The sequence below is a fragment of the Emydura macquarii genome, unplaced genomic scaffold (genome assembly GCF_026122565.2).
Source record: "Emydura macquarii macquarii isolate MOO-44397 ecotype Brisbane River unplaced genomic scaffold, CSIRO-AGI_Emac_v2 contig_3108, whole genome shotgun sequence".
In the NCBI taxonomy this organism is placed as follows: Eukaryota; Metazoa; Chordata; order Testudines; family Chelidae; genus Emydura; species Emydura macquarii.
In genome coordinates this window covers 4,289,142-4,303,054 of record NW_027133245.1, presented here as the reverse complement: position 1 = coordinate 4,303,054, position 13,913 = coordinate 4,289,142, and the positions used below count along the sequence as shown (strand labels likewise).

At 42.6% G+C, this 13,913-nt stretch overlaps 1 protein-coding gene across 5 annotated transcripts in view; it reads left to right on the top strand.

The window, feature by feature from the left end:
• The window catches only part of CNOT7 (CCR4-NOT transcription complex subunit 7), a 35,783-nt gene extending 28,031 nt beyond the window's left edge, over positions 1–7,752 (top strand). For all 5 annotated transcript variants that reach the window (XM_067530625.1, XM_067530623.1, XM_067530626.1 and 2 more), the window contains one exon: positions 5,411–7,752. In XM_067530625.1, coding sequence (XP_067386726.1) covers positions 5,411–5,539 — 129 coding nt within the window. In that variant the 3' untranslated portion in view covers positions 5,540–7,752. The remainder of the gene's footprint in view (positions 1–5,410) is intronic.
• Positions 7,753–13,913: the final 6,161 nt, after the last annotated feature.

The following is a 13,913-nucleotide window of genomic DNA, read 5'->3' as shown; positions in this document are numbered from 1 at the left end:
TGCCTATATAGTAAGTGAAAACAAATGCAGCAATTTCATTCAAATCCTTACTGCACATCACATAGTCTCCAATGTGGTTAGGCTCGCATTAGTGCAATTGGCAGGGCACAGACTAGAACTGCAGAGCTGGACTAATCTTTCTGATAAGATCCAAACGATGCACACTGGTACTGTGCAGGTTTTCCCACAGTACTACTACTACTTTTGTTCTCAAACTCTAAATGGGATCTAAAATAAGAAAGGGGGAGGGGGAGGAGGAGAAAAGTGAATAACATCCATATCTTTCTTTCTTCACAATGGTGATAGTGCACTTAAATGTGACAGAGAGAAAAGGACCAAACCCATGAAAACTCCCCTAATAATGAAATGCAGGCAACCTGCATTCTTCAGTTTCTACCATATGTAGAAAACATATGTACCAAACTTGTTACATTTTCATTTACTACTGTAGTTTAACTGGAAGCGATAATCTTAATTTCTAATTAAAATGAGGCATGATCTCACTGTTTTTTATAAAGCAAGCAAAGATTTTTAATTGTATTGTTCAGGCCTTCATAGAGGCTGTGAAAAAAATTCTCCTCTGTTGATTCTTGCACTATTTTATTTGGGAAATGGTGAGTTTTGTTTTTGCATTTTGAATGAATCATATCAGCAAGGCTTTTTTCTTTACCAACTTACGTTTTTTGTCCTAAAACACATGTAATCTTTCGTCAATATTATTTTAGCTCTGGAAAATATTGTATATTGACCATTGATGTAGAGCCAGCAGGGGGAGCACAACTTTCTGGTTTGGCTTTTGAATGCTACAGAAGAGGTCATTGATCTTCCCTCTTTTCTCTCCCCATATAAGGGATACTTAGCTGCATCTTTGAGTAGTGTCCCTATGGGTGCTCCACTGTGGGTGTGTCTGCGTCCCTGGATTGATGATTGGAGACTTTTGGTAGCAGTCCGTCCTGCCTGTGCATGTGCTGCTCCCTGTAAACCATGAGGTTAGCCACTGTGCGTGGGCAATCCCTGCTCAGTTCCTTCTCAACCGTCCTGGCTAGAGACTGAGCTAGAGCTGTCCATTCGCTGATTGTTAACTCACTTAGATTTGCTAATTTTAGCTTCCTTAGAAGCACCTTTTTCTTTCTTTACTTTGTTTACATTTTATTTTGGCCATTGCCTTAAAAAGAAAAGAAAAGGACATTGTCTTCCATTGATCCTCTGTGTGGGGGGAGGGGAACCCCCTAGACAATGGTATGCCTGGCTCCCCAGGCTTCAAAAAGTGCCTCAGGTGCAAGGAATCTGTCCCAGTGACTGATGGTAATTTGCAGTGCATTTGCTGCCTATCAGGAAAAACATATTCCATAGAAGTGTGATTTGTATCAACAACTGAAGCCCAGATCCAGGAAGGACAGAGAACTGATGATCAAACCCTTACTCACGGAGATAGCCCTCCAACCTCTGGAGTCCTGGCAGGAACCCTCACCACAACCCTCCACCTCAAAGGGAGGTGAGCTCAGAGTGAGCCACTCATGCAGGACCTCTAAGAAAAGGTCCATGAGTTTCCATAGTGAGCCCCAATCGAACCAGAGACAATCCCCAGCTTGGTCAGTATCATCGGAACTGACTGCACCGAAGCCGTCTAGGTCTGGTACCCAGGGCATGTATAGTACCGAACCATCAGGACAAATTGGAATCTCTAAAGACCTGATAGATGCAGGCAAAGAAGCACTGGTACCCCGTGGGCATGAGGAACATAGAAGATCTGCCCTGAGGAAGTCTCCATCAGTATGGACATCAACATCGGCACCACCAACAGGCACCGACAGACCCTGCTATTAGGTCCGTGTCTCTGACTCCGTTGGTATGAGCCTCTCAGCACTGACAGATTTCTGGTGTGAAATGGATTTTTTCAGTGTCTGACGCACCGGACTTTCCTCTGCTTAGTGCCGGGGCCCTGGTATCGAAAGACCTGTTGGCGCAATGACAACCTCCTGCCACGCACCGCCCTTTTTCGTCATTGGAATCAAAAAATGAACAAGAGGACCTAGCTTCCCAACACTCTTCTCACCTGCCAGACAGAGCCCATTTTCATTATGGTCACTGGCTATATCACCCCTCTGATCCACAACCTCCCTGGTTTGGGCAACCATGGTACCAACCACTGGGCCCCTTCCTACCGCAGTGGCTATATTGGGACCCCTGATAGGTCCAAAAGCAACAAGCCTCTATCATCTCGAGCGTGGCCTATCAACAGCTGATGTCGCTGCCTTGAGTTCTTCTGAGCTCCCTGAGCAGGCCAGGGTACATCTGGAGGCTGAAGTTGAGAAGGAAGTCACTCCTCCAGCCCACTTCTCATCATTGTTGCCAGTTAACTCTAAGGCTACCAACATCACTTTAAGCCCACTCCTTATGACTGGGACTAGAAGCGCCTAGACCTGTTTGGAAGGAAGGCCTATTCCTCCGCCATCCTCCAATTCATAGTGGCAAACTCCAAAGCCCTATGGTCTAAATATGACTATCAGAGCTGTGTGAAACTTATTACTTTCATTGAACACCTCCCCATTTCTCACAAGGATCAATTTAAAGCTTTGGTTATTGAGGGCCAGCTGGTGGCAAAAAGGTCCCTTCAGTTGGCACTTGATGCAACTGACATGGTGGCATGTTCTATTTTGATGGCCATTGTGATGAGATGGACCTCGTGACTACATCTCTCCACTTCCTCAAAGAGGTCCAAATGATGGTGGAGGACCTCCCCTTTAAGGGGATGAATTTGTTTGCTGAAAAGACTATCTCTGTCCCCACACTAAAAGATTCCAGGGTCATGCTTCGATCCCTCGGGATCTATACACCTGGGTATAAAAGGAAGTATAGCCCTCAGCCGCCGTTCAAGCCTCACTGAGAACACTCATCCTAACATCCATCTCAATATGCCCAGAGATCATATGAACCGCAGTGGAAGAAACCCATGTTTCCCAGATGACATTGGAATCTCTGCAAACTTCCTCTCAGTCCTCACCTCAAAGAGACCGTTCTGACTGGTTGGTCAAGGTGCCTGTCTGGATTGTAATGCCTCTATCAATGAGGAAAGACTGAGAAATCTGTGCTGTGGGAGGAGCGCCTTTGCCTGAATGGAGCCAAATGGAGTCAAGGTTCGCTCCTATGAATTCTAGCCTCTGTTCCGGTGTTAGTCAACTTTTGTTTGTTGATCTGTAGGCCCAGATTGAGAAACAGGTCCAGTGTGGTCTCAGTGACTCACTGGGCCTCTGTGAAGGACCGTGCCCTGAGAAGATAGTCATCCAGGTAAGGATAAATTATGATGCCTTGAGAGCATAAATGAGCCGCCACTACCAAGAGGAACTTGGAGAATACTCTGAGTGCTGATGAGATGCTGTCCATCACCTTCTCCAAGAGTATCCCTATATCAGAAATCTGCAGAGCAGCTACCTGACATCTGCACACACTTGTGCAGAGAACTATGCCATCCTGGGGGGTTCAGCATCAGATGCCAAATTTGGTGTTGCAGTACTATCATTCATATCAGACTTGACTCTCTGAAGTCCCAACCTCCTGGGGTGGGTACTGCTCGGGAATCACTTAGAGTGGAGCAACCATAGGGATGCTACTTGAAGACCAAGTTACTCATCTTGTGCAGTATCAAAGGTTCTTTGAGATGTGTCCCTAATGGGTGCTCCATGACCCACCCTCCTCTCCTCTACTTTGGAGTTGGAGGTGAAGGAACAGAGGAGGGATTGCCTGTGCATGCTGACTAGCCTCGTGGCAGGCAGGGAGCCACGCATGCGCTGGTGAGTCCGACTGCTACCAAAAGTGTCTGATCAGCAATGCAGGGATGCGCACACACCTACAGTGGAGCACCTATAGGGGGAGACACCTTGAAGAATCGCTGTTACTGTACAAGGCGAGTAACTTCATTTTCTTGATGCTACAGCACCGGGGAGTTTTTTAGAAAAGCTAATGATGGGCTTTTTAAAAGACTTTACACTAAAAAAAAAAAAAAAGTGCCCTTAGACAGTTCCTAGAATTCACTATCCTGCATGCATCAAAAAAGAGAGGGTGAATGACTTCAAATAATGTCTTGACTCTCTTGCCTGCACTCATCCTCTCCCCCTTAATTTCTTGTATGTGTTCTCTTCTCTTAATACTTACTCTGTATCCTTTCCCTACCTCTTCACATTTTGGTTCTCCTGTTAAAGTAAGGGATCTGATAGTGTTCAATTGAGACTTCACATTCCCTCTGAGGAGTTGCTGCTACTGGTGTCCTTTGTCTAAAAGTGAACTAAAAAAGAGAAATAAGAATCCAGTTCAGGCTTGTGTGCTGAATGTCTCTCTAACTGGACTGTGGGAGACATTTAACTGGTAGGAAGGAGAGGGTTAGCATTACCGTCTTTGAAATATCCTTTTCTGCTCTGAAATCCTCTGAGGTAGACACTAGTTGCTTGGGAAAGAAAGTGATGCATTTGGGGATTTATGATATCACTGATTGCATGATATTTCAGGTTGCATGGGATTTCAAATACTGGTGCATCTTTTGATATCTTCAGCACATCTGGAAGTGCCTGAAGATTTCAAGGGGCATGTTTTCTAAAACATAGTGCTGGAGTGCTATAATACCATAGGGTTAGTAGGAACTCCTGTTAGGAGACTCCCATTTATATTTAATGCTTGTAAAGTGCTGCATCAGTGCATTATTTATTCTTCTTTCATTTTAGCTTTGCCAGTTTCTTGTTACAGGGAAAGGATTTGTTTTAAAGGTGAAATACATTTGCAACTTCCTGCCTTCCCAAAACTTCATAATGAATTCTGCATCCAAATTCTAGTTCAAGCAATAGGAAACTAATGGCCCTGAATGTAGACTGGGATTTAAAGTAGGTAGTGGATGATAAAATCTTTAGAAAAAATTGTTATAATCAGATTTACACCCCATTTAAACATTCAGCATATCTTGAAAACCATACTGAGTAGTGTGTAGACCTTAATTATGAAGGGTACTAGGTAGAGTGAAGAGAGAGCCCACAGAAATCACTTACAAAGATGTATTTTTAATTCTGTTGCATTTGTAAGAAACTAGGTTTTAATTCTTGCGTTAAAATAGACTCCTGAGACTTGCTGGAGTTGCCACCATTCCTACTAATCAAAATGAGGGAAGATGCATTGAAGTACTAATTGATGATTTCTTGATTTTTGTTTTTGAAAGATAGAAACCATGCTACAATATTTTTTCTCTCATGGCCAAGAATACTTCAGTAATGATGTTATGTCACTCTTGTTACTTAGTTATTTTGATTTGGTTTCACTTCCATGTGGAGTATGACAATTCAGATTTTTGTAAAAGCCTGATGGTATTTGATCTCAATAGGACTCTTTAGTCTTCAATATTGATTTGTCTATTTTAACTCCTTTTTAGATGTTCTTTGAAGATCACATTGATGATGCCAAATATTGTGGCCACTTGTATGGCCTTGGTTCTGGTTCTTCCTATGTACAAAATGGCACAGGAAATGCATATGAAGAAGAAGCCAACAAACAGTCATGACATGAAATGGGAGGCCATCTTTTTTGAGCTCCACGTACTTGTATATAGGTTTTATCTCTGGTTGAATCCCTTGAATAATTAGGCTCCCCCAACCCCCTTTCTCAGCACACTTAATTTTCTGCCTTTCTATGTACTAAATCTGACTGTTCCTATCACAGATCTAATATGTTGAATTTTCTGAGTTAAATTTGGCCTTTGTACCTAACCCATCTGTAAAGAAGCATGTGTAGGATCAGTGTGGCAGAGAGAAGGGGAAAACTAAATCATAATGAATATTCTGATAAACTTACCTAGTTGGTCTTAGTTTTGTTTTTTTTCCCCCTTTCCCCAAATTAACTAGCACTGATTTGTAACTAACTTCTCCATTTCATGTCTGTCCCTTTCAGTATGCAGGTGTTTTAGCTATTCAAGATTGTGGACCATCAAATTTGCACTTTAGAGAGTGACTCTGACTCAGATCCTCTGTTTTATCTGAAGTTTTGGGGTTGTGGTTTTTTTTTTTTTTTTTTTTTGTCATGAGCTAGAATAATAATAGTCTACCAACTTTAGCAACTTCACACTGTATTCCTTGGTTTTTGAGCCTACAGAACATAACACATTCACTGCATAACCTTTGATTGTTCAAGCAAAATGAACTACTGAAATCTTAGTAACTGCTGTTATCTTACTGGTGTTCAAGTCTTCCAAGCACATTCTGCACACATCAGTTTCTAATTGGCCTGCTGCTTTAAAACCACTCAGTGATGGAAGAAAATGTTTGAAAACCAGCTTTACACCCTTCAGGAAAAATTCTGTGTGACTTACTTTTGTATTTTTGCCATTGAGCGGAAAATCTGAGGATATTGGAACTGCAGAGGTTCTATAACGGCGCACTTCCCTGGATTCAGTTCCCAGCTTTTATTCCCATAATGTATTAGCTAAATATTTTTTATTTTTTAAAGTCATATTTATTATGTACTTGATTTGATGATTTTTGCAAGTCAGTTTAGTTAAGGATAAAACCCAAAGACCTGAAGTAAACTTTATATTGAACTGAATGATTACATTAGAAGGAAAACAAATTGTGCTTTTGTAGTTGCTACAAAGACAGATGGTACAGATATATTTGTTGTAAAACAACAAAATATAAATTACTTATAGCTAATAAAGTTACCTGAGGAGTGTAATGCTAGTTTATTTTTTGAGTATATCTTAGCAATATATTTATATATATATTGTTTTAAAGGACTGTAATGTACTTTAACCATGCATAGCAGAGCAATTGTGCAGGAAGACTTTTTTGGTATTGAATAGCTAAATACTAGCCTGAAATGATGGAATGCACGCCTCAGTGTGTGTGTTATCTACACTGAAATCAATATGAGCAAATCTCCAAATGTTCACCAAATTGATCTGTTTACCTTGTACTTTGACATATTCTTTTCTCATTAAGTTACAATAATGTAACTGGGTGGTCCTTTTTAAAACAAGAACAAATTATTTGCATAACAGAGGGTATTATTTGTTTTTAAAGCTTTTGTAAATAAAGGCTTCAGAAATGTTTTCTTACATATCTACAGACTGGTAGTTTTGTTGTAAAATCTTTACTGGAACATATGTTCTACCCCATTCAGTCCCTGTATATTTCCTATTCTACTATGCATACTAATTCATTTTTCTGATGTCTGAAAGAGCTGTTAGCGGCTCCCCAACTGGTGCCAGGACCAGCTTATTTCTGCCAATTGAGAGCCTAGCAAGAGTCTGTTTCTATGTCCAAATTATTTCATTGCTGCTAGCCTGACTTACAGTTATGTGGTACAACTACTACTACCCAATTAGTAGTTTCTCTCATCAGGTATCTAGAGACTGTCACGCTAATAAGTGGTGCTAGATCGCTCTTTATTTTGACCTTTCAGTCAGATGGGCTTCAGTAAGGACACCGTTGGCATTTAATAGATAGACAAAGATAGGAATCTTGAGGCCAAATCCTGCTTTTGTTTGAATATCGAAATTGCCTTCTGACTTCAGTTGGGAGTTCACCGTGTACAAGGAATGCAGCATCGAGCCCTTTGAAGGTCTGATGTACTTGTGTTGGACAGAAGCTTTAAGATTAAAACACTGTGATGCGGCGATATGTGGTTATGCTTTGAGGAAAACTGATTTTTATGTGAAAGTATTTTTTTGTATTTGATGAATTTTTGTTTTGAAGAATCTTCTCAGCTGTGGATAAAAGGGACTTTTCTGAAAGCTTTTGAAATGTTCCTTGGTTGCTTGTGATGCTAAACATTTCTACTCTTTCCCTCTCCTTCACAGTGGGAAGGGTCTTATGAATGTCTTGCTCCAAAACACACAAATCAGTGTGAAACTAGGATTCAGTTTTATCACTCAGAGAAAACCCTTAAGTTGCTTTGATCTGCCCACGAATTTAAGAACTGTAATCAAACGTAGTCCCAGCTATGGAGCATGTATCCAGGTTCTTTTTGCAAAGTTAATACAGGCCAGTTTTAGTTTCTAACGAGGAGCTATTTAACATGGGGAGGTCTGTGGGGTTTTTGAAAATTGGCACCTCTCATTTTGCAGAGCCACCATGTTTTAAATTGCAGATCTTCTTAGAAGGAAGAAGCAAGTTTAAAATTGGAATAACTTGTTTCAAAGGTGGACACAGTGATCTGTTTGTGGAGATAAATCCATGTATGTATTTTAAAATGAACTGTTCCAGAAGTTTAGACACATGCCTCCTTATGCCAAGTTCAAGAATTCTCATCTCAGGCCCCTGCTATCTCCCAGCCTTCACTAAATCTGTCACTACCTAAGTAGGCTTCTATCAAAGGAAATATGAGTAACAAACAAGGCTGTTAATTATTTGTTGTGCCTGATGTTCCTTTTCTTGTCACTTGCATTTTGGCTTCTCTGGTCAGCTGTGTCTTGGGCACTGGTTTATGTGTTACAGCTTAGTAGGTGGCTGGGTAGCATGATGGCTACAGAGATAAGATCCATCATATAGTCAAGAAAATCAGCAAACGATTAAGAACTTTGTTTTCTTCTTTGAGTGATTGTTCACATGGATTCCGCCCTTGGTGCACATGAACCCCATGTGGATGACAGGATTCTTTTAGCAGCAGGGTCTGCTGGAGCCAAACCTGGGCCCTGGGTGCTTGTGCACCTCCCATCAAGTCCAGAGCAGGCCCAACAGTCTCTGTTTCTCTTTATTGCCTGTGGCAACAAGATGGAAGCCCTGCACGTGTCCATTTTCTTTGCACATTGTGGTTTTTGTTTTGTTTTGTTTCCCTTCCTTTACTACCATGGCAAAATAATAATTCAGTGAGCCTTTAAATGGCTCTTCCTTACAGGAGTACTAGCATTATGGCAGAAGCCACGTTAACTGGGACTTAAGGCCTGTCCCTCATGTGACACTGCAGTGCTTATTGATGAGGGGCACTCCTGCTCCCTGCTTTGTGTTGGAGAAGGTTAAGTCCCAGAGAGAGGGACAGATGGAACATCATTCTCTAACTGCACTCAGAGTGATGGAAGCTCCTTTGAAGCTGTATCTATGAGAGCAAATTGATGCAAGCCTCCTCAGATGCTGAGAGGAGAGCTGCGGCCAGGCCTCTACTATCAAGTTAGACTCTCTGTGAGTGTGTTGTTGAGCAGTGATTCCACCCCAGCTCCTGGGCCACATCTATTCAGAGGCCCTGTTCATCTATCACTACATCAGCATTGATTTCTGACAGGCAGAAAGGAGCACCACCATTCCAGAGATGAGCCTAGACACAGATTGCCATCCCTGGCACCTGACAAAGTGAGAAAAAAGGGTCATCAGGCCCATGACTCATCCTGGGCTCATTCATTCCAGGACCCTGAGAAGGTCCATTCCATTGACCTGGTACAGACTCCCAGTGGAGAGTGCTGCTCTCTGTAGTAACCTTTCAGCATTTACTCTGGCACTGAGTGCCTTGGTACCAGTCTCAGTACCAAGTGCCTCTGTGATAGTAGCCTCAGTACTTTCCACATTTGGTACCCACTACCTTGGCACCATCACTGAACCTAAACCATAGACAGTATCAAGTGATTGTGACTGCTGGCACAGTGTCAGAGTTGTCTCTCAAAAAATTAAGGGAGGTGATAACTAAACTTCCAGACTTGGAGTCACTGTTATGCAGGGCTAGAGAAGTATTCCCAGTACTAACCTCTCCTTTGTGGAGACAGAGTACACTTGACAGAACTGTCTCTCCGTTAACAAGGTTATACTCCTTTTTCCTCTTCCTCTGTTGAGCATAGCAGAGAATCATCTCCCACTTGTCCACCATCCCCTCCCTGGATAGGCCATTGGGAATCAGGAAGGGAGTCTATGGAGGAGTCTATGAGGGGAATAGAAGTCTAGGCTTCATTGGGATCATCATTTCTGTACCATCCTAGCTTTCCTCCACCTCAATATTCCTAACCATATTAGTTTGGCCTTACTGGTGTGCACAGTCAGTGTCACAAGGATAGATTGTCAACAGGCAAGTGGGGATGATCTTGCTACAGCTTCTGTCCAGGAAGTCATGCGTCTATGGAATTGATTCATTCCAAACCAGATCACACTGGTGGCTCTGCACCTTGCTGTCCTTCAGAACACCTTGACAGATCAACTGAGCAAGCAGTTCTCTGACAACAATGAGTTGTCTTTTGAAGATTGTCCTACATAACATCTTTCACAAGTGGGCATTGCCAGAAATAGACCTGTTTACCACAGATCAGAACAAGTTTTAGATACTCTGCCCCAGAGGGATTCCAGCCTAGTCCTGGTATTGGGTTTTGAGTAACGTGTCAGGAACCCCCTCCCCCATTTGCTCTGTCCAAAACAATCTCCCGAAACAGTCCAGACCCATCTGACAGCCTGGATGCTAGTTGGATGATGTTCAGCTGAGGTTCAGAACAGTCTGCTCTGAGGCAGGAAACCTTCAACCAGACCGACTTTGATAGAAAACCTTTCCTATTAAGCTTTATTTGGGCAACTCAGCAGCAGCTTTTGCCCATTTTCCATAATACTGGACTGTTTTGCTAGCCCTTGAACAATCTGGATTTTCCATCAGCTCCATATGGCTCTATCTAGCAGCAATATCTGCACCCTCTTACCTAGAGCATTACTGTATTTTAAGTAATATTAATATAAGATTCCTGAAGGGTCTCATCTGTCATTTACCCCCAGTTGGGAAGCCCCCTCCTTCCTTTTGGGATCTTAATATTAGCAGGGTTGATGGGTCCTTCCCTTTTGATCCCTGAACAACATGTTTCTCTTGCCACCTATCAATGAAGATGGCCTTTTTTGGTGGCCATTACATCAGCTGGAAGGGTAAGGGAGATTCAGGTACTCAGGTCACATTCTCCTTATACAGTGTTCATAAAGACAGAGTCATTCTGTGAGCACTCTGTTTCTGCCAAAGGTTGTCTGAATTCCATATAAACCAATTCATTTACCTCTGGGTTTTGTTTCTTAAGTCTTACTGAGACTTCACACACACGATCTGCAGTAAGGTACTTTTACCAAGACAAAATAGTCATTCAGGAACACGCCCAGACTATTGGTGGCCTTTGCTGATAGAGTTACGGGAATGTTGGGAGAGAGCCAGGATAGATCCACTGTACCATAAGAGGTCATTCCTCTAGAACTAAGGCAGCCTCTGCTACTTTGGTTTAAGAATGTCTGTGTATTTGAAACTCGTAGGGCAGCTACATGGAGCTTGATGCATACATTCACAAGACACTATTCCTTAGTAGAGGCTTCCAGCTCAGCTGCCCATTTTGGTAGGGCTGTCCTGCAGTCATTATTTAAGTAGGACTCTAATACCCACCTCCAAGCAATTGGACAATTGCTTGTTGGTCACCAAGATTGGAATCCGTATTGACAGTTGAAGAAAACTATTACTTACACTATAGTAACAGTGCTTCTTTAAGATGTTTTTTTCACATGAATTCCACAATCTGCACTTCCCCACTGCTGCTGCTTTGGGATTCTGTATTGGCAAAGAATCTGAGGGATTGTTGGGCCTGCTCCACTCTTCCTTTATGCCTATAGGTGGAAGGTTGCGAATACACCTACAGCACAGGCCTGGCACTAACCGACGCTGCTAGCCAAAAGAATCCACTCTTGTGTGCACAGGGTACCTGGGCACCAAGAATGGAATCCTTGAGGACAACACATTTCTAAGATTCTTGGTTACTGTAGGGTAAGTAACAATTTTTTGTTCTTACTTAAATTCAGCCAAGATGACCAAGTAATCAGATACTTCAGGGAGGGGTGCCAGTGTAAGAACTTAGCAAAACAGAATAAAGACGGTGCTTTTCAGAATTGGAGCCTAAGACCAGGAGTGTGGTCTAAACAGAGGATTGTGCATTTGAAGGAAGATTTCTCATTCATAGCTCCAGCATGAAGAAAATGAGACAATAATAGAGAATGGTTGTAAAGGGAGGTTGTAAGCAAGTGTCGTGTGCCAGTACAGGTGCCTTTTTCATCAAGTGCAGAGCAGCAGATGCATGTGTTACTCCGTGTGTGCTGCTTTCTGTTTGCTTTTTTCTAGAGTCGTCATTGCTGACTGTAGTTAGCAGAGAAGAGACATGCTTTTCTTCCGTTCTGTGCACAATTCAGTCCGTCAAAGGTCAAGTTCAGCCACGCTTCTGTTAACAGTGCAATGTTGTGTGGGGATAAGGTCAGGGATCTGAGCACTGCTCTGTGCAGTTAATGCACATGCCCTATCCCAGCTCTAAAGCCAGCTACAACGTACTATGGAGCAATGTTGCTGATGGATGCTGTCCCTGTTGCTCTAGGTTAAATCTTATCGTATATGCCCTCTGGCCTTAGTGCTAACTTGACCTAACCACCCCCCCCCAACACTGGTACAGGCTTAGGGAGATATGGTGAAATTCAATCCACCTCAGCAGCTAGATTTGATCGGTTATTGGCACAGTGATGTGTATGAGGAGCTTGCTAAGCTTTGTGGGAGGAAATGTGTACGGGGAGAATAAGGGTTAGTAATGCAGCAGGCTAACAATGCATGTGTAATTCCATAACCTGTATGTAATCAGTTGTAAAGGAGGGGCACAGATGATTTCCTAGCCCCTGGGGTTGGGTAGCATGCTCTGTGTTTAATAGATCTGCCTATAAACTCTTTAGTTTCTCTCAGCCTTAGTCTAAGGAAATTTCTTCAGAATAAGAAAAAAGTACTGCCTCCATAGAAAGTGGCAAATTCATGACCCCCTATGTTCATCTATTAGCAGCTTTGTGTATGTGCCTTAATGCGGTCAGTCACCTACCATGCAAATAGCCAACGTTTGACATGGAGGGGAAGCGTGTATGGTGATGGAGCAATAGTGCCCCCTGAGTTGAGCTGCATTTGAATGTGTACCCACTAGCCAGGTATTTACTCCACTGAGCTAAGCACAGCCTCCACTTTACCTAAAGAAAGTGGCAGCTACAGATCTTCAGGCATGCTGCCCTTATTTCCTTCCATGTTGCAGAGGTAGGGCACCCTTTATCAAAGGTGAACCTGGGTTAAGGTCTGCTGCCTGGTACCAAGCTCTTAGGTGCAAAAACAAGCAGCTTAGATGCAGCATGTATATCAATGACGTGAAAGGCAGCCCTAGCCAAACAGAGAATGTTGGAGATGCATTTCATTGAGACATTGCTATGAAATGCTGTTGTCCCTGATCTTACTTTGCACTAGCAATTTCTTTCAGCCTGCTTTTAGGTTGTCTTACTGTGCTTCAAGAAGCATTTGGTTCAATGAGATACTTCTCTTTTACTGGAAGTCAGCTCTCTTCCCCATGCTAAAAGCCAGAAAAGCCTGTTGTTTTTGGACTATCTCCATTATCTTAAAAGAATGCTTATTTTTATTGGCTTGTCTTGATACTATTTCATGTATCCTAGTACTGGAGTCGGTGCAGGAAGACTGTAGAATCAGGGATCGGAGGAGCTGTCTTCCAAGAAAGGGAGTTTGGCTTAAGAAATGGTGTGGAATAGGAAAACTTCAGTTCTATACAGGGGCAAAAATGCTTCCCCCTTGAAGGGTGTCAGTTTATTGGTTTATCAGTGCAAGAATTGCCTAATAGACTAATGGATACAGATGCTTAAACGGCCTGAATTTTGCAATATGTTCATCTTGGACCGTGTTCCTCTTTTTGAACTAGAAATTCTCGCACTGAGCACTCCGTCTAGATACAGGCATAGAACTCCAACATGGTGAAGTCTTCATGTTTAACAGGCATGCAACTCGCAGCCATGGGTTCAATCCCTCAGGGGTGACTGGTCCAGGGGGAGGCTACTTGCCTGTATGAGAGTTAGTAGAGTATGTTGGCGATTTGAGGGTATCGAGTTCAAATGCTAATGCTGACCTACTGGCTTATACATTAGAACTTT